At 43.9% G+C, this 27,404-nt stretch overlaps 1 protein-coding gene across 1 annotated transcript in view; it reads right to left on the bottom strand.

Moving 5' to 3' along the window:
• Nucleotides 1-27,404, bottom strand: part of ZNF827 (zinc finger protein 827) — a 141,010-nt gene that overhangs the window by 101,417 nt on the left and 12,189 nt on the right. Inside the window, exons 3-4 of the mRNA XM_065877197.1 lie at nt 22,322-22,802; nt 5,018-5,251 (exon numbers count right to left, since the gene is read on the bottom strand). Coding sequence (XP_065733269.1) covers nt 5,018-5,251; nt 22,322-22,802 — 715 coding nt within the window. The remainder of the gene's footprint in view (nt 1-5,017; nt 5,252-22,321; nt 22,803-27,404) is intronic.

The following is a 27,404-nucleotide window of genomic DNA, read 5'->3' on the forward strand; positions in this document are numbered from 1 at the left end:
TTCTCCACCAGAAAGGAAAGGCAAGCATCACCCAAAGGCCTAAACACATTTACATTCAATATTCAAATAACAGCAATGACCATAATCTGCTCCTCGAACTTTTGGGGTTCAGACATATTGCCTATCTTCCTGGTCTCACACTACCCTCACTCTTGCGCATCCAAGGTGCATTTCTGGGGATTCTTCTCCTCCCAGCAATCCTACATGACAGCAGCCATGTCTGCTCAACATGCCCTTATTCGTAGATACAGCGGAAGTTTCCACTCGTGGGCCCCAACTGGAGCTGAGGCAATCAGCTGGAATTTGGGATTGGGACTAAGAAATTTCTGTTTAGGGACTTCCTTGGCGGTCCAGTGGTTAAGATTTCGCCTTCCAGTGCAGGGGGTGCAGGTTTGATTCCCTGCTCAGGGAGCTAAGATCCCACACGCCTCGCGGCCAAAAAAGCAAAACATAAAACAGAAGCAGTATTGTATCAAATTCAATAACGACTTTAGAAATGGTCCACATCAAAAAAATCCTAAAAAAAAAAAAAGACATTTCTGTTTAGCTACTCTTTTGAACGGGGGGTATACTCAGAAGCTGACGGCAACTGTCATGTTCCACCATGTGGGCTGGATATCAGAAAACGTCCATCCGTATGTGCAGAGAAGCAGGGGTGAGCAGGGACCTCCTGGGCTCCATTCAGTCTTCCAGTCCCTGGCTTCAGTGGAGGCCTGACACCCTGCTGCATCCCTACCTTTGCGTTCATTCCAAAAGTCAACCCCAAACCTGCACCTTCTATTAAATTCCTCTTTCCTGCCTAAACTAGCTGAAGAGGATGTGTTACTTACAACCAAAAGGGCCCTAATTAAAACTGTTAACAAAGTCATTCTCTGGGTACCTTTCCTCTCTGCTTCAGTTCACCTCGGAGATTGAATTCACCTTAAAACTTCATCCTAGCCAAGTTACCTGCTTCTAAATATCTCTGCACTAAAGCCCTTTCTTACGTAGGTGATTCCCTGAACCCTACATCACTATGTATTTCAAATCCAGGACCTGCCTGGATTCCTCTACAAGAGGCAATTATAATTTATATTTCTCTCCAAGACTAGGTGGGGCTAAATGAATATAAATCAGAAATGAATATAAATCAATGCAGTTTCCCTCTGTGAGCACAGAAAAAGGAAAACCCATAGATGTGTTTTGAATCAAGGTCTAATGTGAGGTATTATTTACCGTGTTAGACCAATTTAAATGTTTAATTTTTCATTAGTGTTTCTGAATAGCTCCAGCTTTCCAGCTACTTATTTTTTGTGGGATTCATCTTTTTAAATGGCATTCTTATCTACTACTTCTTGGTTCAACCATACATGTGGTACATTTTATATATGCATGACCGAGGTAGAAGAGGGCATTTCTTTGTTTCTTTGAGCGTAGCTACTTCTCTTTTTTTCTTTATTGAGGTATAGTTGATTTACAACATAGATACTTCTTTTAAAGCACAACAGAGACAGAGCAGATAAAACTTTGGGTCACTTCGAGCATTATGTCACATCTGTGATAACACATTTGTTCTGTAAGTTTTCAAAGTCACTAGACGTTGCAAAACCAGAGATTAAGACTGACTTGATTCTCTTAGTCTATCTGATGCTACCTAGCCTCTCTATTGGACTTCAGGATCTTGGCCTCCTTAAATCAAGCCTTCTGGGAATTATCTTTGGCAAATATACACTTAGCAGAAAAGTCTGATTATCTTGGCTTTCTCATGTCAAGTAACAACAGGTAGTCCCAGACACCCAGTGGTTTCCTTAGAGTGGGTTGCTATCTTTATGGTAATCAATTTACTTGGCCCAGCTGTCAGGCACTTGACTGCCCAACTGACAACTGGAAATAGGAAGGAAGAAACCTCAGGTTTTCCTAAACACACAGTTAATGAAAAATTTCACCTGGTTGTTAACGCATCTGTGTTTTCCCCATAAAACATAAATGTTAGTTTGGAAAACAATATGCCCACAGAGGTTTCTCCACCTAGGAAAGTTTCACCTGATATTTGACCCGGCCATGTGCCCAACATCCATCGTGAAGGAGTTAACATAAATTAATTTAAAACCGGAAATGAGGCAGCCAAGTTGTTGACTAGTTTCCTCTTGTTAATTCAAGGAAAAGACTGAAAGGGCCTAAACTACGACAGGTCGTAGCATTGAATCTCAAGGAAATAAGTAAGAGAGATGAAAAGTCCTCTTATTCCAAATGGTAGTTATTCTTTGGGTCAAAACTGAAAGAAGGAAGAAAAATGTATGATAATGCATGGGACGCACTTTTCTTACCTAGCTCTTCCTAACCATATGGATTCTCCCCAGCAGGACAGAAGACCATAAATGAAAATTAGCAAGGCAGGGACTCCCACCCACAGGAATACCTGCATCAGGGCTTTGGGGTGTTAGACGGGGAGCAGCCCTGACTACCTGCACAGATGCTTCGAGAAATGCATAACTACTCTTGTCTATACAGAGACAGGAAATAGCACGGAAAGGGGGGCTTGAAGACACTGACAGGTCCTTTCCTCAGATGGCTTTCAGGGCGTAAACATGGAAATTGTTAAAATTATAACTTGAGGAAAGACAGCATAGGTGGTTTTTTCCTAACATCTTCCTTCTTCCAAGAGCACCGATCCACCCGTGATTAGAAACCCTAATATCCACTTTAAACCTAATAAAGGGTGAGTCCCCTTTTACCTTGCGGCTTCAGAATGAAAAGACATTTGTTTTTTTTTAAGTCACATTCCTATTTTTAGGGCTGACTTGGAAACTTCTTCGCAGTTTAGTGACCACAGTCTGCTAGACTGTCAAAGTGTGAAGTTCCAAGGGCAAAGCACTGATTGACTGAATTCCATTGCCCTGGATGACTTCTGACTAGACCACAAGCATCTAGAAGGTAGGGTCTGTGATGCCTATTTCTTTGACCTAAGTCAAAGCATACGGAATACTGGAAAATTTTTTCAGGGCAAAACAATAATTTTCTAGGTCTTCAAACAAGTTGTCATTTCCACAGCATGAAGCAGGGCAGATGCCCTTTGGAAACACGACCATGTCATCCATTCAACTATTGCCTTTCTTGTTTTGTTTTTGTGTTTCTGATTTTTGGTCACGCCACACACCTTGCAGGTTCTTAGTTCCCTGACCAGGGATGGAACCCGTGCCCTCGGCAGTGAAAGCGTGCTGTCCTAACCACCGGACGACCAGGGAATTCCAGATTCAACTACTGTCGAACCCCACAGCACGTGTACTCACTAACACCCAACATAAGCATTAAGAAGAGCCATTGCTGACCACAAATATCATTAAATGTGCATGGCTGCCTGGCTATATTCTATTTTGGGAATCTCTTATTACCTAGGAAATGATTTCATACTTCATTGTCTCAAACTGCATCATCCAAAAGGACCAAGATAAAATGTTTTCCTTCGAGAACATCTTTCCTGAAATCTCATTATTGCATATTATCTTTTGGTGCCACCCTAGCTTCCTCTGCTCACAATACTGGCTGCACAGTAAACTCCGAAATAGAAATACTGCACACTGGAACCTTACCACCAGGAGGGGATAGGAGTCGCTGTTGGAAGGGCGTGAAAGTCTATGTTATGGGAGAAGCATTAGAGAGCTGTGTAACCTCTCTGAATTGACTGGAAAACCAACAGACAGATTACTGTACGTCACCAAGACCTTTTGACACAGGAGGGAGGGTTCAAAGTATGTGGGCTCGAACATCATTTTTTTAAACTTGCAGCTTTTAGCAATTAGCACAATCTTGCTAGAACTCCCATTTACATAGGAGAAGCTGCGTTATCACTGCGAAGTTTAGAAAAATGGGGCGACAAGGTGACAACCGTATTATGCTTTATCTGTAACAAATCATGTCCCCCCAGAGGTTCCAGTGTGTTTTAAATTAACATCAAAGGAAAGAATTCTTCACCCCACCAAATGGCAAATACAGGAATTTCAACTGTTCTAATACAACAACCCGAAGTAAATAATTATTAATTTCTTACTTTCCAACCTACTGGTCAACCAGAAACACAGAATTCCTGCTGAAATTACACTGGGAAGGGGTCTCCCTAATACATATCTCGCTTTCATCCTCCAAGCACACCAAGTTACAGAACTGAAAACAGCTTTTGATTCATATTAGTATTTTGAGTAGAGTCTCTAAAAATTATTTTTAAGCAGCAGCGAACTAAGGATGGGATATGACTTGGTAAGTACTATTATTTACATAACTTTTCTTTCCATGTTCTTTTTTTTTTTTTTTTCTTTCCATGTTCTTAAAGTCATACCTTTGAATTTTAAAACACACTAAATTTCTATCTGTTCTGAAGGGCATGGGGCAGATAGGAGACTGGGTGGGAAAAAATCCAAAATACATGAATTTCAAATTATAACCCATTTTGCCAACATTTGATAGGCTGAAATGACATTTAGATACTAATAAAAATTATTTGTTTGCCTTAAGAACTTAGATTAATTACTGTAACATTCCATTATGAGATTTTCTATTTCTAAAATCTTATTGCTACTCTATTGGTAATCACTTCAAGTGCCATCTTAATGGTTTATTAAGTTCAGAAAAATATTTTTAATGGTTCTTAAAGAACATAGTACAAAAACACCAAACAGTGCAAGGTCCTCTATTAGGAAAGAATAGCTATTTTGATCAATTAACAGAAGTGCTTTGAATGTCATTAGAACCCATTTAAAATTATGACCTACAGCATCTTAGAAAACAGCACTGCTTTCCAACAATTTGCAGGCATAATCAGGAAAGGGGGAGTGTATTTAATAAGACAGGTACACGGCTAACATCCGCAAACAAACTCACACACAACACAGGAATTTTAGCCAAGTAATCCAATCATTCCTGAATTCACTGCAATAATGTGATATTGCTGTCATTGGGCTAATTATAACCCATGCAGGAAGCAGCCCAGGTGGCTTGCAAGTGATGGTATCAGAATGTGAATATTTTAGAAGAAATCAAGTACCTGATAGTTTCATGAGAAGTTCAGATGCTGCTTTGACTGACATATCCCGCCTTAGTACGTTGCCCTTTGCTTCCTGGGGCTTAAGTGTGTCCTCAGAGATGCTTGGGGCTGGCACTTCAGACTCGGGGCTGAACACATAGTTGGACCGAGGCAACGTGGCACTTAGAGCCTCCTCTTCCTTAGGCTCCTCTTTCACTTTAAAATTAAGATTCATGGGCTCCTTCTGATTTGCAGCTGTCAAAAGAAGAAAAGGATTACACACATATACCTGTATGAAAGGCCAGTCCCACTCTTAGCTGTTCCCAACTTAATGAAGTATGTAATGCATGATCATATCTTGCTAACACAGGAGGGACCACAACCCAATCAAAATAGGCTGAGCCCTGAGCACAAAAATACAAGTCACTCCACGAGCGTGGGACTTAGAAGAGTGCGGGCTTCTGAATCTTCAGAACCTATCATATTTTAGGAAGTGCTGCCTCTACAAAGTGTTTGGGCATTTTCTCTTTGGTTTCCAGTGTCTTCTTTCCTGTATATGCTGCTGCCTCTCTGACCTATTAGCACTCTCCCTACCTAATCCTATTATAGAATAATGCTTTCAGACAGTTATTCTGCCATAAAATATTGAATATAAACATGAGTCAGAGGCAAAAACCAAAGCAAAAACCTAGAATGCGGTGGTCAGGTGAGGATGGAGAATTTGCCAAAGAGAAAAGCTCAGAATGGAGATATAACACTTTTGCCTTATTATAAGCTGATGCCACTGTCCCACAAACAGTGGGGCATGCACTTGGCATTGTCTTTCTGGTCACTATCTGTAGCCCAAGTTATCTCCGAGTCCACAATGGACATTTTTAAGAGAAAAAAATTTTATTTTGGAATAATTTTAGATTTGCAGAGAGGTTGCAAAGAGGGGTCAGAGAGTTCCCACACATCTTTTACTCAGTGGTCCCTAAAGTTAACACCTTATGTAACACCACGGAGCATTTGTCGGAACGAAGAAATTCACATTACTATGATCTAAGATCCAGATTTTATTCAGATTTCACCAGTTTTTCCACTAATGTCCTTTTTCCATTTCTAGCATGGTTGGCTGGTGTGGAGTACTGTGGTCAGAGCAGAGCTAACTGGCCTATTATGGGATAGATTCTTTCTGTGGCTTGGCTACACCTTACCAGGCCTTCACTCACTGAGCTACATACTACTTCCTGGTCTTTCTTGGGAAAAACCAAGAAGGAAGACTAGCAGCCGCTTTTCCCACTTGTCACTTTCACAGCCATCTTGCCCCTTTAAAGGGCCACATAGTAGGACCTTTAACTTGGTTAATTTAGGTGTGCTGGTATTTTAAGAAACAAGATCTCATCCTAATACGGAGTTCTTAGAAAAGCTTCTTAGAATGAGCCTTGGGCTTCCCTGGTGGCGCAGTGGTTAAGAATCCGCCTGCCAACGCAGGGGACAAGGGTTCGAGCCCTGGTCCGGGAAGATCCCACATGCCACTGAGCAACTAAGCCCGCGCGCCACAACTACTGAGCCTGCGCCCTAGAGCCCATGAGCCACAGCTACTGAGCCCTCACGTTGCATCTACTGAAGCTCTCACGCCTAGAGCCCATGCTCCGCAACAAGAGAAGCCACCACAACCAGAAGCCCGCGTACCGCAATGAAGGGTAGCCCCCGCTCACTGCAACTAGAGAAAAGCCCGCGCACGGCAACGGAGACCCAATGCAGCCAAAAATAAACAAATAAAAATAAATAAATAAATTTATTTTTTAAAAAAAGAATGAGCCTTAAGCCCACTCTTGCTTAACAACAACAACGACAAAAAGGATGAAAATAAAGCCCCAAAGGGTACGCCTATCAACCCCCTGCCCACCATCTACCTCCAGCCAATACATAGACACAAAGTCCTTTCTTTATACCTTACGCCCTTCTAAGAATATCCCTGCTGGAGTCACAAGTCCACACAGACCAGCATATTTGGGAACTGGACCCCAGAGGGCTAAAGTGACACTTGGAAGTTTTACTATCAAAAAGATGAAGAGCTGAGACTAGAACCCACATGCACAGGCCGCCCACCCGGTGTCCCCTGCCTAGCTCCACTACACCACTCCTCCATCTCTGGTCCCTGTGTTATAACAACACCTGAATGGAACTTGACCTTCAAGTCTTTGCTAAAATACCACCTTCTCAATGAAGACCGCGACCATCCTGATCAAAACTGCAACGCCCACCCCACAGTACCCGCAGTCCCCCAAACTCTCTTACCCTACTCTAATTTTCCTTTTTTTTTTTTTTTAATATTTATTCATTTATTTATTTGGCTGCGTCGGGTCTTTGTTGCGGCATGCGGGGTCTTTCGATGCCGAGCGTAGGCTCTCTAGGTGTGCCATGTGGCTCCGGAGCACGTGGCCTCAGTAGTTGTGGCGCGTGTCTTAGTTGCCCTGCAACACGTGGGATCCCAGGTCCCCGACCAGGGATTGAACCTATGTCCCCTGCATTGGAAGGCAAAGTCTTAACCACTGGACCACCAGGGAAGTCTGTAATTTTCCTTTTTATCCAAAATACTTATCACCAGACAACATCTTGTTATGGATTAAATTGTGTCTGCCCCACCTCCCCAAACACAAATGTTGAAGCCCTAACCCTCACTGGGACTGTATTTGGAGATAGGGAGAAAATTCGGTTAAACGAGGCCATTAGGGTGTGGCCCTAATCCAATATGACTGGTGTCCTGAGAATAAGAGAGACACAGAGGATGTGCAAACACAGAGGAAAGACCATGTGGGGCCAGAGCAAGAAGGAAGCCATCTTCAAGCCAAGGAGAGGCCTCAGGAGAAACCAAACCTGTCAGCACCTTCATCTTGGACCTCCAGCCTCCAGAACGGTGAGAAATACATTTCTATTGTTTAAGCCACCCAGTCTGTGGTATTTCGCTATGGCAGCCCCAAAGACTAATCCATACTACATAATTTTCTTATTTATTATGTTAACAATTTATGGTCTATTCCTTCAACTCAAAGGTAGGCTTCATGAAGGCAATAATCTCTGTTTTAACGCTGATGTATCTTGAGTGCCTAGAACTGGGCCTGGCACGTAGCAGGAGCTCAACATATATTTGTTGAATAAATAAAATAGGTTGGTCACAAATCAGTGACATCTGTTGGCACTCCATTATTACCTGTGGTAAACAAAAGCTACGAATCCCAAAATGTTCCACCAAAGGCAATCGGAAGTGCTTTCCTCAAGTCTGATCATGAGACTGGGGAGAAGACCTTCCAGATAAAGTTAAAAGCTTTGCTACTACACCACAGCGCTTACTGAGGTGTCTCTGAATGATGACTTGGACTCTGGCATTACTAAAGGAGGAACCCAGAAAAATCTCAAGGAAAGCGCTGAAAATCTAGCCCTCTGGGGACAGTGCCATTGGCATCTGAGCCCAAGGGAGCAAGGACAGTCTCTAGAGCAATCTTCAAGCATGTATTTTGGACCTCTACAGAAGGTAGCTCCCAAGAGGATTCTGTTTACCTAGCACATTTCTCCCCTTTCAACCACTTCCAGAGGGAGGGAGTCGTTGCTGTCCACCTCCTAAAGCTTCTCTCACCCTAAGCCTTGCTTCCAGAATCCTTCATAAAACCCTCTCCAAGAGCATCCTAAGTTATTCACGATAGAGTAATTAAACGGTGTGCTGTCGGGGACTTCCGTGGCGGTCCAGTGGTAAAGAATCTGCCTTCCAATGCAGGGACACAGGTTCCATCCCTGGTCGAGGAACCAAGATCCCACGTGCTGCGGGGCAACTACGCTCACGTACCACAACTACTGAGCTCGTGTGCCTCAACTAGAGAGCCTGCATGCCACAAACTACAGAGCCCACGCTCTCTGGAACTCGTGCGCCATAACTAGAGAGAGAAAACCCGCTAGAGAAAACTAGAGAGACGCCTGTGCGTCGCAACGAAAGATCCCGCATGCTGCAACTAAGACCCAACGCAGCCAAAAAAATAAAGAAAAAATTTTAAAATAATAATAATAAAAAAAATGGTGCGCTGTCTATTAAGTCCTTAATTTTGATTCTTTGGGTAGGAACAATATAAAGTGAATGGTTATATATTTTTAAAAATGCTTCAGGCTTGCATCTTTTATTTTTGAAACTTTAAAAAATTCTAAGGTGAGCCTAGGAAAGAGATAAGAAACTACTGAGGCCCTAGAAGCAAATCCTAACTGCTGGAGAGGGCAACCATGAAGCCAATGCTCTCTGAAGATATAAGTAGCTTCTGGGAGCATTAGTCAGAATATGTGCTACATAAGACTTAAGAAAAAAAAAAAAAGATATTTGGCATTATTAGTACAACCCAGATTTAGCAGAACTGTAATAAGACACTTTTAAAAAATAATAGGCAAGCTGTATGTTGCTGTTTTATAAATTTGCAAGGTACTTCATACCTGGTTTTCATTCTGACAACGTCAAGAATGGCATAAAACTAGTAAGGTGCTGGGGAAATGTAAATATGGCTAATGACATATCAAAAAATATCTGGGAAACACTCATTTGTCCAAGTTTTAGTTTCCAAACATTTGGATCTAAATAGATGATGTAAAAGTAGCAATAAGAAGGCTACCCTGCTTTTTTTCAATTACCAGAAATATTTACACTAAGAATAGTGCATAAAGCCCTATATTTTAAAATTAATATGACTGCATAATTGCCATCATTTTTAAAATTATCTTAATTTAAAAAATTGTTTTTCTACAGGGAAAGGTGAAACTAAAGTTGTTTTCTCTTTGGGGAAATTGCTAAGAGAAAAGCAGTAATTTATGACTCACTGCCTGGTCTTTACTTCATTCTTACCACTAACAAGATCTGTGCACATATGGAATTCAGTTTGTAAAGGACTTCTCACAGCAAGTACCTTGACTTCCGTTTATGTATTGTCAAGCTTCCAGACACTCCACTTAACTCAGTGAGGAAGTCCCACTAACCAAGAGGTCCCTTCTCTCACTGTTCAAACATTTTGCAACCTGAGAAAATTATGATTAAAAATGATGTACATCTGTAAGTTCATGTGCTCGATGGAGTTGGGCTGCCAGTGAAAGGAAACAAATCAGCTTTTTCTAAATCAGGATTTAGAAAGGATTCAAGACAAAGGCTAATATGGGAAAGGAACGGGAAAGCCACTGGGATAAAAATGATTCCAAGTTTCTAATTCTAATAGGCCAGCATTAATGGGTTGTAAAAGGAACTGTCTTTCCGGCGAGGTGTCCTCAGTACACTTCGAGATTCTGTCTAAGCCCCTCTCATCCCCACCCCCAGGACAATGCTGTATAACTTCCTTAAAGACCATTATTTGTTTCAATAATGCACACAACTAGCATTTGAATAGTTATACAGGAATTGATCCTTCCATCAACCACAGGAGACAGGCATTGTTACCACCTTCATCTTGCAGGTGAAGGAACTAAGGTCCCAAGAGGTTAACAGACTGACTTCTCCAAATCAGAGACACTGGACTTCAGGGCTTCTGGCTGAAAATGCACCCAAGCGTTCTCCTTTCTCTCCAAGATAGTCCAAGCACCTTTAAGAAGGAAACTAACTCAAGCAGTTGCACTGTGGGCTCTGGGCAGAAGTGATACGGTGTGAACTAAGTATCGTGAACGAGAAATGAGGAAGGGTGGCGTGTAACCTGAAGGAAAGGCATGTTTTCTGGTAGGGAAGAATTTTATGAAGATCTAAGAGGGTGGAAGAGAAAGAAGGGACTGCGACGTGACTGTTACTGTTCTGCTTTGTCTGTTTCCTCTGGGGAAGGGAAACGACACTTTCCTTGAGTTTAATGAGACCGAGCTCTCTTTCAGCTCAGAGTCTGCTGAACTGGTACGTGAAAAAGCTAGGCCATTGAGAATTTTACTTACTAGCTCCCCCTAAAGCAGAGCCAAGGACCCTTGGACCTGGAACGGACCGCAGATTTGGTGGTTTTCAAACAGTGTCCCAAGGAACCAACCCTAGGATAAGCTTCTGGGGTTCCAATAAATGTCGGTTTCCAATTTAAGCTTTTAAAATTATTGAAACTAATTTAAAATTTTAAAATGTGGACCCTCAGCTCTGTTATATATAAAATGTCAACTCACTGGAAACCACTGATGGGTTAACTTGAGTTAACAAGTTAATTCGGTTTTGTGTATCACTTGTGATGCAGTTCTCCCTGCCTCTTAGGAGTGGCAGAGTTCTAGTAACGTGTCATTAATAAGGAAGTGCTTGGCTGTACACTGATCTTTCCAAAAATCCAGGCCTGTGCATGTTAAAACTGTACGATTATGGTACGACTAAGGTCTGTAGGTATGCCTCAAATCAGGCTTTCTCAACCTCAGCACCACTGACATTCTAGGCTGGGTAATTTGCTGTGGGTGACGTGACCGTCCTGCAAACGGTAGGACGCTTAGCAGCATCCCTGGTCTCTAGCTACTAGATGCCAATAGCACTTCCCAGTCGTGGAAACAAAAGTTTCTCTAGACATTGCCTTATTCTCCCCCGAGCACGCCTCTGGTTGAGGACCACTGCCTTAAATTAGGTGCCAGGGTAGTTTCAGGTGTATCTGCTTTGGTGAAGCTTCTGATCGTGGGTAACAGCCACACAGAAATATGTAGATACACATATTTGGTTCTGCCCACTTAATATGGGCCAGGGAGTATGCTGTTTCCTTGGATTAATTTATCTGATCCTCTCAACGACCCTCTGAAGTAGTTACTATCATTATCTCCATCTCGTAGGTGAAGAATCTGAAACTAGCAAGATTAAATAAACTTCCAAATAACGGTTAACTGAGTGATAACCAAGTAGCTAAAATAGAATTATCGATGGCTTTAGTACATGCTGAAAGTTTGGGGTGCTTTTGTCTGGTCTTTATTATGATAAGGAATAAGGGCAATTGCTAAATGTTGTCAACTTTGAAGCAAAAACTTTTTATTATTGTACTCTTCTTTTTTTTTTTTTTTTTTTTTTTTTTTTGCAGTATGCAGGCCTCTCACTGTTGTGGCTTTTCCCGTTGCAGAGCACAGGCTCCGGACGCGCAGGCTCAGCAGCCATGGCTCACGGGCCCAGCCGCTCCGCGGCATGTGGGATCTTCCCGGACCGGGGCACGAACCCGTGTCCCCTGCATCGGCAGGCGGACTCTCAACCGCTGCGCCACCAGGGAAGCCCTGTACTCTTCTTTCAAGCAGCTGAATACATTTAATTAAAGGGACCCTGAGATTACGAGGTGAATTGTTTAAAATCTTATCTCATTTGCCACAATGTCCCTGTGTAAATGGTATTTCTTGAAGCTGCAATCAGCAAAATAAGTTTAGGAATACACTAGATGCTTATACTGCTGTAAGACCTCATCTTAACATAACACTAATTTCATGCGTGTGGGAGTATCGCTTAGCAACTTTTTTCTAATCGCTGGACTTTTAAAATAAATAAATATAATACATGAGAACCTAAAAACTAAAGTTAAATTTAAAAATACATTAAACTACATATTCTTCGTGTTTTGTATATTGAGTCTGCCCTTAAGATTTTGTTCGGAAAAAAATGGGTTTAATGTTTGAAAACCAACAAACAAAATGAAAACCATTACTGTTTTCCACTCCCTTATTTTACAATAAGAAAACACAGTCTCAGAGAAGGATAGGACCTTTTTAAAACCACACAGCTCATTCATGATAGACTCAGAATCAGAGCTCAACTCTCCAGATTACAAAGCAGGGCTGTTATAACTACCCAAGTTCCCTTGTAAGTGTATGTAAGGATGTATGATCCGTCTGGGGACCTGGGATTTTTTTGACAACTTGATGCACTTTGGGTGAGAAGAAAATAAATTGCCTTCGGAAATCATAAGGAAAGCCGAGATTTCATTAAATAATAATTAATAACAGTGAAGCATATTATATTCAAATAGAAAGTTTAAAACATTAGCTAAATATTTTCAAACGTTGCTCTCTCATAAGGTAAACTACTTAATTGGCCTTAAGCAGTTTTATATTTAGTGTTTAGCGGAGTTTTAACCATCTTATATTTCTCATTATATTTCATCATATCTTTCATCCCCACCTGAGCTAATCCTCGGTCACACTTCAGTGTCTATGTCTGCAGACCAGGGCCGCGCAGGTCCCCTGTGACAGCCACTGAGATTATAGACAGAGCGACAAAGGGAAAACAAACGAGCCTTTGGGGCAGGGAGGGTAATAACAATAAGCAGCGCCACCGAACTTTAAAATAAATAAATAAGGCTTTTCTCCGTGAACGAAACTACTAGAAGCCGCACATAATAAGCAAGAGCGGCTATCTGCTGGAATCCACTTAACAGACAGGATATCTCCCTTGTCAAAAGCAGGAAGGACCAGTCCTGGAAAACCGATCAAGCCTCTAGCCGGGAGGAGATGGGAGAGAAAGCTGCATTTTAAATTCACGCTATTAACACATCCAAAGAATGAGCTGTAGGAACAGCCGTGGAGTGATTTGCATGTAAGAACAGCTTGAGGTGACTTGAGACTGGAAAAAAAGAAAACCTAAAGATTGGATCATATATTTCCAACACTCTTCAGGGAAGTCGGTGACCATCTGCCCCAAATGACATCTGCTCTGGATTGTTACACTTGTCATTTTAAATGACTATACTGACATTCTGGTTCATACATTGGTATTTTAATGTGTTTTTGTCTTTGTGGAACACCCAGTGAGTCTGAAGAACTCTGGGCATTGCAAGGAGACTGCAAAATGGTCCTCATGATCCCTTCTGCCTGCAAACCCACCCCTTTTGCCATGTGACTGCACGGCTCTTCCCATCAAGAGGTGGAGCAGATTATCCCACCCTTTGAATCTGGGTTGAAGTGGCTGGATTTGGTCACTGGAAGGTGGTGGAAGTGATGCTGCTGGACCAGCTTTGAGCCCAGCCTCCTGGAGCACTTCTGCTCTCTCCTTTGGAAGCCAGCTGCCGTGTGGGTGAGCCCAGGCTAACACACTGAAGGATGGGACACCCTGGGGGACAGAGAGAAGCCCTCTCAGCTGGGACCCACCTAGACCAGCCATGCCCTGGCAACCTGGCAAGGTGCTGCAGATGGATGAGTCAGCCCAGAAGAGACCAGAAAAAGCACACCAGTCAGCCATGCCCAACTGCCAATCCCCAAACTCGTAAGCTAAGTAAATGGCTATTGTGTTGAGCTGCTAAACTGTGGACCGGTTTGTTACTTAACTCCCTGTGTGACTGACTCTGGTTCCTAGATTTGGCCCCAGAAGCTGAGGTCCCGGCCAACGGCAAGGTGCTCACACCCTTTGAGGCTCCCTTTGAACAGCCTGTTTTCTTCCCATGGACCACCTCTTTCTTCCGTACTCTTTATGGCACTAGGAGCTGGTTGTGACTTTGTAAATCTTTTCTTTTTTTAAGTTAAATCTTTATTTATTTATTTTTGGCTGCGTTGGGTCTTCGTTTCTGTGCGAGGACTTTCTCTAGTTGCGGCAAGCGGGGGCCACTCTTCATCGCGGTGCGCGGGCCTCTCACTGTCGCGGCCTCTCTTGTTGCGGAGCACAGGTTCCAGACGCACAGGCTCAGCAGTTGCGGCTCACGGGCCCAGTTGCTCTGCGGCATGTGGGATCTTCCCAGACCAGAGCTCGAACCCATGTCCCCTGCATTGGCAGGCAGATTCTCAACCACTGCACTACCAGGGAAGCCCTTTAAATCTTTTTTAAGTGAAGTAATACCACAACCTCTGAAAACCTGCCTCCCAGAGTATATATGACTAATGGAATACCTTTCTTATCATCTACCACGGAATACATTGTGGATGATACAAAGACATTATAAAGGAAACATCATCCCCTGCCGCTGCCCCTCCCCACCCCCCTTAGCAATCTGAAACATAGCTGAAGAGGCAAGGCTAAGACACAAGCAGTAATGCAAGGATCACCTTGGATGTTAAGATTCTAAGTATCATTGGAGCAGGCAGTAGGGGTGGATATCACAGCAATAAGACGCAATGTTGCTAGAAATTCTCTACGAAGATACGGAACCACTGGGGGTCAGAGATGCATTAAACTAGTTATTTTGTGGGGGTTTTCGGGCCACACCGCACAGCATGAGGGATCTTACTTAGTTCCCGGACCAGAGATCGAACCTGTACCGTCTGCAGCGGAAGCGCAGAGTCCTAGCCACTGCACCTCCAGGGAAGTCCCTAGTTATTTTGGTTTTAATAACATTATTAATTCTTTTTAGAACCCCCCCTCCCCCATTTTACCTAACAGGAGGAAGATTTATGGAACTCCATGGTTCCAGTGACCAGACTCCTGCAACATGAGGGAAGGCAGGTAAATGGAAATGGGGGGCAGGGGGAGTGAGTACCAGCTGGCGATGACTCAGCATTTTTCTTGAGAGGAGTGGGGATACCATTACTCAGGAGAAGGAAGCCAGGCAGGGGCACAACCTGATCCCAGAGGTATCAGAAGAGTCCATTAACGCCTTGGAGGCCTGGCGGAGGGGAGGGAGGGTCCTGGGGTGGAGGAAGCATCCGGGAGGGAGCTGGTGGGCCAGGAAAGCCCACGCTCGAGGGATGGATTGTGGGTGTATTTTGAAGACACACAAAAATTTAACCAGATTAGTGACTGAATTAGCATGCATTAAAAACGATGTCATGGTTTGAAGCCAAGGAAAATAAACAGTGAAGCAGACGGAGGTCAAAAGACAGTTCACTCAATTGACAAAAAAAAAAAAAAAAAAAAAAATTAGGTAATAGCTTATTAAGTGTTTAGGCAGCGCTGAATCTCTGCTCTATCCCTCGGTCGCCAAAACCTACTAAGCCTCAGCTTCCTCATCTATAAAATAGGTTTAACATTAACAGGGCTGTTGGGAGGGTTAACTGAGAAATTACATCAAGTTGTTGGCACCGCCCCGGCTCACTGGAAACCCTTCTGATTAGTAATAAGGTAAGGCTCAGGATAACAATAGTAGAAGTTGTAACAACAGTAACAGCAGTAGTGAGTGGAAGAAAATGTACTTCTGAGGGAAGGAAGAAAATGACCTGGATTCAGTTGTGCAGAAGCATAGAGTTTGAACAATTTTCCCAAGAGTCTATCAAGGTAAACAACTACTGTGCGGACAATTCTGGAATGAGATGAGCTCTATCCAGCACGGTGAGGAAAGAAACGTCTGGATTCCATTGGCAACCCTTCTAACACTACTGACTTCCAGTCTTGGTTTCCTCAACTACATGCTTGTTAGAGCCATTGAAGACACACTGTAACTGGCTTTACTCTTACTACTTTATCTGCACTAAACAATGCCTGAAAAGCCCACAAGTATTAGCACAACTTCCGGTGGCATCTAACATACGACGTTCAGAGAATGAATGGCTCCCTTGCTGGGGACTCGGACTCTACAAAAACAAGGGCAGAGAACAGAGCCAACCTCCAGTTTCACCACTTCCTTACTTTGTGATTTGGGGGGAGGGGATGCTGGAGTCTGGCTGCCTGGATTAGAATCCCAGTCCCACCGTTATGAGCTGTGTAAACGTGGGCAAGTTTCTTAACCTCTCTGTTTTCATCTGTACAATGGGAATACCAACACTATCTTCCTCTCGGGTTGTTATGAAGTTCAAACGGGTTAAATAGCAAGGCGCAGGCACCACGTAAGTGATTGTTAAGGAAAAATCATAAACAATGAGTCAGTGTCGCAAAGTCTCCGTCCCTGGAGGCCTGAGCACATGAGTGTGTAACTCCAGGTCCCACTTTCTTGTTACGCCACCTACTCCCTTCTGTGACTCAGATCAGCCCTCATCCCGTGGAGCGGCAAGTGGCTGAAAAACAGGAAAGAGTCACACTGTCCCTCTCATACGAATCACCCACCAGGTTCGGTAAAATCCAGGATTTCAATAGGACATTCGGGCTGCCTGCACACATGACGGCCCACAATGTGGCTTCTGACACCAGGAATTTTAGTCAAGTGATCAGTGAGTGCCCATCATGAGAAAAGTCAGGCAGGATTAAAAAAGGGCCAAACTGAAGATACAGAGGAAGACTGCCAAAAATAAACCCACTGAGGGAAGGCACGCTTAGGTGTGGGGAGGGCCCCAGCTAATGGCACTAAAGCCTGAGGGCATGAATGGCAGAAGGCTGGCACTTCCTTGGTAGAAGGTTGCTAAGATGTTTGACAGAAAGCCAATCAGAGCCACCCGGTAATAAGGATGCCTAGTTAACGGGCATCTCCCGGCCCCCTCCTTCTTCAGCAGCACAAACAAAGGTATCACAGGATAAGGAGCCGCCCTTTACAGACAAACCGTATTGTAACTACAGATGCATAACATTATGGGAAAGAGATGGAGGTGGCAGAACAAAGGCCCACGGGAAACCGCAAGATACAACACAAACATTCACCAGCTCCCCTTCGTTTATTCAAGAGAACCTTTGCCATTTTACCACTGAGCTCCTAACACATTCGAAACAATTCAGCCTGGACCCATTTGCAAGTCACTGTTTTCCGAAGTCCACCTCTCATGGTTAAGATGTTTCGGCCCCAATTTTATGAAATTAATAGAATATGGGAGACAGGATAAATTTTTCTGGCCAGTTTCCAAACTAAAAATAGTTGAAATGACTTGTATCTTTTATTTTCAAAAAACCAAGTACAAAAAGATAAAAAGATATTCCCAGCCAACAACTGAGGTGCCAAGTTTCTGTCAACCGCTTGGTTCTAATTTGGAGAGTTAGATTTAAATGTGATATCTTGAAAAGTGTAGTTTTCAGAAAGAGAAACGATGTAAGCCCACAGCAGGCAACTTTTAATCAGGCGTCTAATGATGGTACTCCCAGTTCCTAGATGTTCTAGATGAGTCTCGAGACTTTCTAATTCTAACTGGAGAACATCAAGATGCTTCTTTTAATTCTCCTGTCATGTGGCTCCACGAGGGAAAACATGGGGCTCAATGACCATGACTCACCCAGGCCTCCAGTTCATGTTAACCTTGGCCTATAGTGAATGCCTCAGACCCATCCCGAACCACCAGGCCCTTTTCATGGTCTTGGATAGAAAGTGAGGGAAGAGAGTTGCACTGAAAAACTATAGGTGTACTGAAAAAACAACAAACACAAAAACAGTTACCAAATTTATCTTCCACATCAGTGGTCCTTAGTCCTGGCTGCATTTTAGAATCGTTTGAGGATTTTAAAGAAAACACCAATGTCTAGGGACTTCCCTGGTGGTCCAGTGGTTAAGACTTTCACTGCAGGGGGCACAGGTTCAATCCCCAGTTGGGGAACTAATATCCCGCATGCCACGCAGTGTGGCCAAAAAAAAAAGAAAACACCAATGTCTAGGTCTAGGTCCTATCCTAGACCAACTGAATCATAATTTCTGGCAGTGGGGTTGGACCCTGGCATTTAAAAAAAAAAAACAACTCCCCAGGTAAGTCTAATGTCAGTCAAGGTGAGAACTGCTACTGGATAAAGGAGAGAAGGCACAGAAACAGTAGGAATTTAATCTCCTCTCCCCTGCATAGCCCCAGTCACGCGGCTACTGAATCCCTTGCCCTGACATGCGACAGTCTGCATCTGCCTTTTGGCTCTCAAGAAAGATCGATGCAAATACGCAGGGCTGCAGCCCTCAAAGGCCTGCCTCCTAGGCTGAAACTTGGAGCAGAGTTTGCAAAATTATCTTTTCCAACAGTCCAGAAAGCCAGCAGCAGGGACTGTCCCATCCTCTTCCCTGAATCAGTTATGGTGCTGAGCCTGGAAAGCCTTGGTCCTAGGGAACAAGGCTAATCTTGAAGGACGAAGGAATGTTAAGTGTGGGCTCAGGCAGAAGAAGAGTAGACGGTTCAGGGAAGGGGTATGATTTCACAATCACAGACACTAGGAAACCTCAAAATGGGGGTAGGGAGGGAAGGATTTAGAGTCCTTTTAAAAGAAGATTCCAGGGCTTCCCTGGTGGCGCAGTGGTTAAGAATCTGCCTGCCAATGCAGGGGACAAGGGTTCGAGCTCTGCTGGGAAGATCCTACATGCTGTGGAGCAACTAAGCCCGTGCGCCACAACTACTGAGCCTGCGCTCTAGAGCCCGCGCGCCACAACGACTGAAGCCCGTGCACCTGGAGCCTCTGCTCCTCAGCAAGAGAAGCCACCGCGATGAGAAGCCCGCGCACTGCAACGAAGAGTAGCCCCCTCTCGCCGCAACTAGAGAAAGTCTGCACACAGCAACAAAGACCCAACGCAGCCATAAATAAATAAAATAAATTAAAAAAAAATAGTAAGCATCCTTTACACACTTATAAGGTTTAAAAAAAAAAAAAGAGGATTCCACCAGTGATTTTTAATCCAGTGGGAGCAAGAAAGACTCCCCTTAATCACCAAGCAAGAAAGAATCAAGTGTTTTCCATCTCTCTTTTGGAAACAAGAAGGTATGGACACGCTTGAATTTGCCACTGTGCTCCGGTTCTGCAGACTGTGATGTGGCTGGCACAGAGACTCCCAGCCCCCGTGTCCACAAACAGCTGCACCCTAGAGTCCCAGCAGGTGCACACACAGAGTCCAGCTCAAAAATTCACGGCAAGAACAATGGCGCCGTTATGATGCCTAGGGACAAGGCCTGATGCTAACCCGACATCTGATAAGGGAAAGAGCTAGAAACTCAGGCACAGCTCCCCGGGATCTGGCCTTTTGGTCCTGGGATCACAGTCCAGACACAGCCAGGTAGAAAACCACAATGACGGCAGCTATCAATTCTAGAGGCTGACCAACTAGAGAGTGAGTGGAAGAAAAATAAATAAATAATGCCTCCCCACCTCCGGAAAATGTATTCCTTTCCTTTTCCCGTGGGCTGCATTGCCACTGTCACCAAGTTTACATTTACATCCAAATATGCACACACACAAAAAAATTACCAATGCATCTCACTCCCCGGTGACTTTGTAACAGGTTGCTAGGTAACAGTGCACACAAGTCAGGTTTCAGGACCTCTAGTAAGCCACCATAAAATAGCTGCGCGGGCCTTTTGCATAAACAGCGTGCATTTGTTATCTGTTTTCTTATGCCAACTGATCAGTCAGTAAATACTGCGACTGCCAAACCCGTAAACAAGTCCCCGTCAATAGCCGACTGAGAAAACAGATCACAGTATAAGGCCTGGGTGCACAGTTTTTCACCCCAACCTACCGACTGGCTTCTCCTCTTGTGTTTTTCCTGTTTGCAAGCCTGGCTCCCAGAAGCCACAGGCCTTATCTTGTGCTCCCTGAGACTGGGTCTGGGGCTAATTACAGCCTGATGCTGGGCACTCACAGCTGAGCTCCGCAGGAATTGTGTACCATCAAACCTTCCTCCACCCCCCTCACCTTCCTCAGGATTAAAAACTTTCTGGAGTCCTGGAGTAAAGGGAGTACCCTCTTCCTAAGAGTTACTAACCCCATACTGAGTTTCCCCTGTCTGCTAAGTAAGGAAATGTCCCCGTTTGTTTCTAAGCTATGCTAAGTGAATATGCTATTGCATTCCTTGGGAAAGTGCTAGAAGAGCCCAGAAAAGGAGCCCCTTTTGCTCTGACATTGGTGGGAAGAACCAGAAGATCTCAGAAGAAGAGCCAGAGATCTCCCAGAAGTGAAAACTAAAGGATCAGCGGCGAAAGGAAAACCAGAAGCCTGAATTTCCCCCACATTTTCAAAAACGTTTAAATACAAAAAGCAGAGTCTCAAAGATCACACGTCCCCCTAGGTTGGGATACAAGAGGAGAAGACAAGGGAAGACCGTTCTCCACTGCCATGGTTGAATTCCTGACACCAGATCATTTCCGGTGTAGGACGAGCTCACTCATCTTGCAGGGTGGGATGCCTCCCTGTAACATTTCCATCTCAGTTCTTTCTGCCGTGCCTCATTTCCATCCCCTGCCTTTCCTCATTTCTCCCAACCAGCGCTGTGCACTCCTGAGGGGCAAAGACCTGGGGTGATGGGGACATTCCAGAAGACCTGACTGAAGTGTCACTGAGCAAAGGGACTTCAGAGTGAAGCAGAACCTCGAATTCACCTGGCGATGACATTTAGTGAAATGCAACTCACAGTCCATTTAAAGGAAGGTGGTGACCAATTATTCTCCATTTAAAAGGGTATTGTCAATCTCCAAAGAGCTGAAATGGCATTTGGAAATCATCCTGGGGACTGCCATCTTCACTGAAAGACAGAACCAATTCTCAGCCGACCTTTCCCCACCCTCCACATCTCTTTTAAAATTTAAAATCAGACATTAAAAAATATAATGAGTAGCAGCACAGACCCACAACATGTTTTCTCATTCCAAAACGTCAGGAAAAACAGCGCTCCCTCAGCATCTCTACACCCCCTCATTCAACTCCACAGCTTAAGGAATTGAGGGGGAAAAAAAAGAAAAAAACTAAAAGAAACATCATGCATAATTTGATGGTGAAGGTGATATCAATTAGTAATAAGTTTTGAAAACATACTCCATCTTTTTTCTAAAAGGCACTGGGGCAGTTGCAAAAGAATGTTTAAAAAAAATTTTTTTTTTCTAATTACACTTTACATGAGGTACCTGGAGTACTTATGTTCATAGAGACAGAAAATAGAATAATGGTTACCAGGGGCAGAGGGGAGGGTGGAATGGGGAATTCTTGGTTAATGGGTACAAGGTTTCAGTTTGGGAGGATGAAAAAGTTCCAGAGATGGATGGTGGTAATGATTACACAACAATGTGAATGTACTTAATGCCAAAGAACTGTATACTTAAAAATGGTTAAAATGATACATTTCATGTTAGGTATATTTTACCACAATAAAAGAACTTTCCATTAGAAAAAACAAAATTTAAAGATAATTTTATCAGTTGCTCAAATTTTAAAACTCTATAATTCCTAATAGTAGTCTCTCTGTACATGTCCTTTAAAAATCTTTTAAATCAAGGCAATAAAGAACTTGAATAACACAAAGCAAGATGACCCATACAAGCACTTTAAAGAACCCAACGGAGAGACAAGTTAAAATGACTCAAGGTCACACAAAGAACTGTCACCAACCTGGCTCACGCTGTGGCCTGTCCCCCACAACAAGAACTCATAAAGGGGGAAAACCAGAAAGAAATCAACAATCCCTGTTGTTTTTAGACCCAAACCACAGCCATGCCTACTTCCAAAGGACTGCAAAAAACAAGTCTCAAGGAGAAAATGTATGAGCGTGCAGACGACTGGAATCTCAAGCGATCTTGAAATCACTTAGTCCTACCAGCTCATTTTCTAGATGAGAATACTGGTAGAGGCATAGAGAAGAGACAGAGAGAGAGAGGACAACCCTCTTCAAGTACCTGACAGCTTCATGAGAAAATCAGACGCCATCTTAACCGAGATGTCCTGGCTGAACAACGCGGACGCACTGTTGGCTGCATACTCGGAGGGCTCTCTCAGCTTCGTGTGGTTGGCCGGCCTGTCGGTAGCATTCAGAGTAAAGGAGGTTGGCAGGCCATTATCTTCCTTGGGCTCCTCCTTCACCAGCAAAGGCGAGACGCCAGCCCCACCCTGGCTAGTCCTCTCTGGAGTGCTGGACGTCATCATGGTCCCCACTAGCTCTGTCCCTCCTCCTTCCCTTTGCTGCCCCAGGCAGGCACTGTCACTGAGGTGGGGAGATCCCTTGACATCGGGGTCTGGGATCTCCTCCTTCACCTTGGCTTCTGTCCTCAGGAAGTGCTGATGGCAACGCATGTGGAGTTTCAGGCTGAAGTGACGGGAGGAAGTGAAAGGGCAGAGCTGGCACTGAAAGGTCTCTCCCCGGTCCTGGTGCTGATGAACCTGGCGGAGAAGCAAGAAGAGTGAGCTAGCCACTGTGTGCTGATGCAAAACGCCCTGCTGTACATCCGTGCTACTCAGCAACGATTTCCGCACGGTACAAAGGGCCAGCCCAGGGAATCTCATCGCTAGAGGAGCACTTCATTACGTGCTTCAGGTCGTGAGGGCCATCCCTAAACATAAAGCAGGTCCACGCAGGTTAAGAATCCATTAGTAAAGCCATACTCACGACTGAGGATGCTGTCTGCCAATGGAGGCCGTCTGGGGGAGAATCCTCCTAATATGCTAGTCATCCCATCTCGGTTGATGTCTTCAGAGAAAACATTATAAACCCAGCACAATTTGAACTTACATACTTACTAGTTGGGGGTCAACAGAGGTAACCTGTCAAGTAATATAAATACCCTGCAGGGACCCAATTATTACCACCCAGAGAATTAGTTACGTTTTGCAAACATGATTTCCATTTTCAAAAATGCTTCTCTAGGTAATTAAGAATGTGGAAAATAATGCCTCCAGGGTATTCCCATTTCATAGACAGAGAAACTGAGACCCCAAAGCATGTGGCTAGAGCAAAATGACATATAAAGGAAGCAGAGGGGGACGAAAACCAGGGGCTGATGCCCACCAAGCTGTCTCAGAAAGATGGAACCAGTGTTTCCAAACGTGGTTCTGTCTGCAATGAAAGAATGCAGACTTTTAAACACAGTTCCAGCCTTGCCTGCACAGTACCTGTAAAAATGGCTAGGAACCTTTTTCTTACTTCCTGCCACAATCAAATTTAGTGCTTGAAAAAGTGAGGAAATCATTGCATTGGCCCGAGCGAGGCTTGGAGCTGGCAGGTGCTCATAAGCTTGTAACTTCCCCATTCATCTCTGCCAATGTACTTCAGGGCTGACCTGCTCCACCCTGCTATTTCAGGACTGGCCCTCCCTTGAGTAGAAACTGCCAATGGTGGAGATTTGGGCCAAGAGATTTGGGGAGTTGTGTGATTTTGGACAAACGAGTGGTTGGAATTCAAAACCCAAGTCAAACCGACCTCTCATCTTTGAGAGGTGATCTAGGCAGGATTTGAATCCAGGTCTAAGGAAGGTTAAAGGTTAAAGATTCCTTAATCCCCTAGGCCACCTGGCCCCTCTACGCGGGCTTCCTTTCCAAGAGTGCAAGTTTTACTACAGCCGTTTATGCGTTCTGAGTACAATCCAAAAGCATTATTCACCAGCCAAAACATACTTTTAAATAATGTTGAGTGACCAACGAAAGCAAAGAAATTAAAAGTTAATGGTGAGATCCTGTCGCTACAGCACCCCACTGTGGCTTTTTGAAAAAAACAACAGAAGAGATTCTGGGTCCCCCAAAGCCTGAATTTCTCCACAGAGATAACCGTATACACTTAAATTCAGTTACAGCAAAGCCTTGCTCATTAAAAGGCTTCCCCTCTGCAACCTCGGGAGGGGCTGGAATGGGGGGGAAACACACTCTTTGTCACCAGCTGTTAACCGTCTCTGTTCTTTCGCAACAAAGGGACTTCGCTCTGGAGTGGAGCAGTTCATTTACTTTCTCACTCACAGAATCGGGAAGCTTCCCCACCCTCTCCTCCAACCAGTTCACACAGGAGCAAGCACCTTGGGGGGGCCTCAGGTCACAGCCCCAGGGGACCCTGACAGGTGCCAGCCACAGCTCGCCCCGGAACCAGGTGGCAAAGGTCATGAGGCTGAAAGCTTCCAGCGTCCCTGGGAGCAGTGCGGTGGGGCAGATTCCATTTCAGGAGTGTCCTGACATCTATTGCCCCGGGAGAGGACAGGAGCTAATCCAAGAACAGAAGCTCCGGAAGCAGCTTCTGGAAAAAGGAAAAGGACAGAGCCCATGTTCTAAAATCAAACAGGGAGCCCTGGATTCAAAAGCGTCTGTGCCCAAGTCCTATATGCGGTTCCTCTTCCACCCGATACTGGCCTGGCTGTATTTAGTGGCAGAAAAATGAGTGACCGTTGAAAAGAAAAACAGTGGATGAAGTGTTGACGGTCACACTTAGAATTTTATTAGAGCTAGACCTTCCCGGAGGGGCGAGAGCTCGCATTTGGCCTTGGAGGGAAGGCTCTCCCCTGCTCTCCCGACAGAAAGGGATCATCTGTACTCTCTTTAGCCCGACATCGGCTTAAAAACCCCTCTTGGTCGGCTACTGTCGAGAAACACTTGACTAAAGCGTGTCATTCTTTCCAGGTCCCATAGAGACCTGCTTTCTGCAGGTCATCCTTCACAGAGAGAGTATGTCACCACCCCAAGAGGTGGGAAGTATAAGGACTGTTGCATCACTGGGTCTACCTCCTGGTAGCAGCTGGACAAACACGAGGACACTTCGGGAAATATCTCCACCTCACTGAGGGGACAAGGCAGGCTGCGAGGGGGCTTACCTAGGAGTCAGCTCCTTAGCTGGCAGGCCTGAGACTAGAAAAAGTCGGCGCCCTGACCCTTGCCTATTTCTTGCCGTTTCTTCACCCGTGTTCCCGATCTCAGCCCTCCACACCTTCTCTGTTCAATTTTAGCTTATGAATTCCGCATTTAATTCCTGTACGCTCGCTCATCCAGGAAAGTTGTAAAAGACTTAATGGAAATCTAAGATAACCCCGAGGAAGCTGGAGGCATTTACAAGCTCCTTCCGCAGCAAGCCATAAAAACATTTGCGTGATATATGGAGAAGGAAAGGCAGGCTTTCAGAAAATTGTACAGTGCCTGAACCCAGTAAGTACTGTAGTTGTTGAACAAATAAAGTAGAATCCCGTTCTTCCTTAAGTAGCTTTATGTAATCAATACAGAAGATTAGGATGATAATGGTTATTTCTGCGTGATGGGATTAAGGGCCAGTTTCAGATTCTTTTTATCAGTATTTTCTAAATTCTCAACACGAAAGCTATGTCATGAAGAGAGAAAAGCAATAAAATTTAGAGTAATTCTTTCATGCCATGTCATCGACTTATTTCTAAGTGTAAATATATATTCAGATGGCTTTCGGATAATAATTACTACAGTAGCTGTATTTATTGAGTGTTTCTCCACGCTGGGCATCATATTAAGTGCTTTATATCCGTTATCTCATTTAACCCTTATAACAAGCCCGTGAGCTAGATCGTATGATTAGTATCTCCACGAGCGGAAACGGAGCCTTGGAGAGGTTAAATGATTCACCCAAAGCTCCGCAGCTACTGAAAGTCATGGAACCGAGATTCTAACTGAGGTGTTTTTTTTTTTACCACGCAGTTTGAGATCTTAATCTATAGGCTATACTGCCCCTACTTCTGAGGTAGGACTTGTTTTAGAAAATCTATCCATCTTGTAGCCTCTGGTGCAAGGAGCAAAGAATATGTATTCCTAAGGCCACAGCTATTATGTTTCTCTGTAGACTATGTTTTCAAAATCTACCAAAATGAAAGTATGTCTCATCAAAATTAAATCATGAATTCTTTGATCAAAGCAAAAAACACGGGCCCATAAGTGAGGTGGAGAACAGAAAAGAAAGCGGACACCATCTGATGAAATTAAACTTGCATAAGCCCCTCTCACACTCCCCTCCTCAAAAGCTCAACAGGTTAGGACACCATGAGTTTGAATAAAGTAGTCATTTCACACCACTGCTTTATTGTACTGGTTATTGATTTGTTCTGAAAGCATTCTAAGACCCCACGACCCACAGAGCCCTGGCTGCTCTCATCTGCAACGCTGTCATGGCTGACGGTCTGTATCATCAAGGCACCCAACTCATCTCCCTGTAGTTTCAGGGTCAGTAGTTCTTGCTATTGAAAACCCAGCTTTTTTTTTTTTTTTCCCATGGGTTTATAAATAGGTTGTTTTAAGTGACCCTGAGCTGAAAACAGGCTTACAAGGTGTCAGGCCAGATGCAAGTTTTCTGCTCACTGAAGCTTTAAATTTGCCAGAACTGATTTCTAAACACAGAGTAGGACACGGTAACAAAAACAAATTTTAGTTTTAAAGGCATTTCTTTGGAAGGCTCATCCTGCTAATGAAATCCACTTTGCAGGTGTAAAATAAAAGATTTTACGCTGGGAAGAGTTGACAGAGGATGAGAGGGATGCAAGTAAAACACTGAGTCAGCTCAGTAAAATTCAACCAACCAGAACCCCTGGTTAAATGGATTCTGAAAATGAAGGGCCTGCTACTCCCTGGAGACAAAGGCAAATGGTAGAAAACAAATTATATCATGGCTTTAATTTATTTTTTTAATTTTCCAAGCAATTTCCTAAAGTCGGTAGAGGTTCTGTCTGATCATACATTTTTAGATCCACAATTCTAAACAGTGATTACTGATCTATTCAGAAGGATAAGACTGCAACATTTTGAAAAAAGCAAATACCTCAATTATGTACACATGCTCTACTTCTTACGGCAGGAAAGTAAACACTTTATAAGTAATGTCAACAGTGAGACGATATTGCAAACATCAGTGAAAATGATGGTTATTATTATTAAGGTGTTCAACAATAGCTATTGAAATGAAATAACCACCATTGAACACTTCTGTGTCAGATACTTTGCTAATACCTCCTTAAATATTAATGATATCCCTTCCAGATGAACATAATCATTCCCATT

The sequence above is a fragment of the Phocoena phocoena genome, chromosome 5 (assembly GCF_963924675.1).
Source record: "Phocoena phocoena chromosome 5, mPhoPho1.1, whole genome shotgun sequence".
NCBI lineage: Eukaryota > Metazoa > Chordata > Mammalia > Artiodactyla > Phocoenidae > Phocoena > Phocoena phocoena.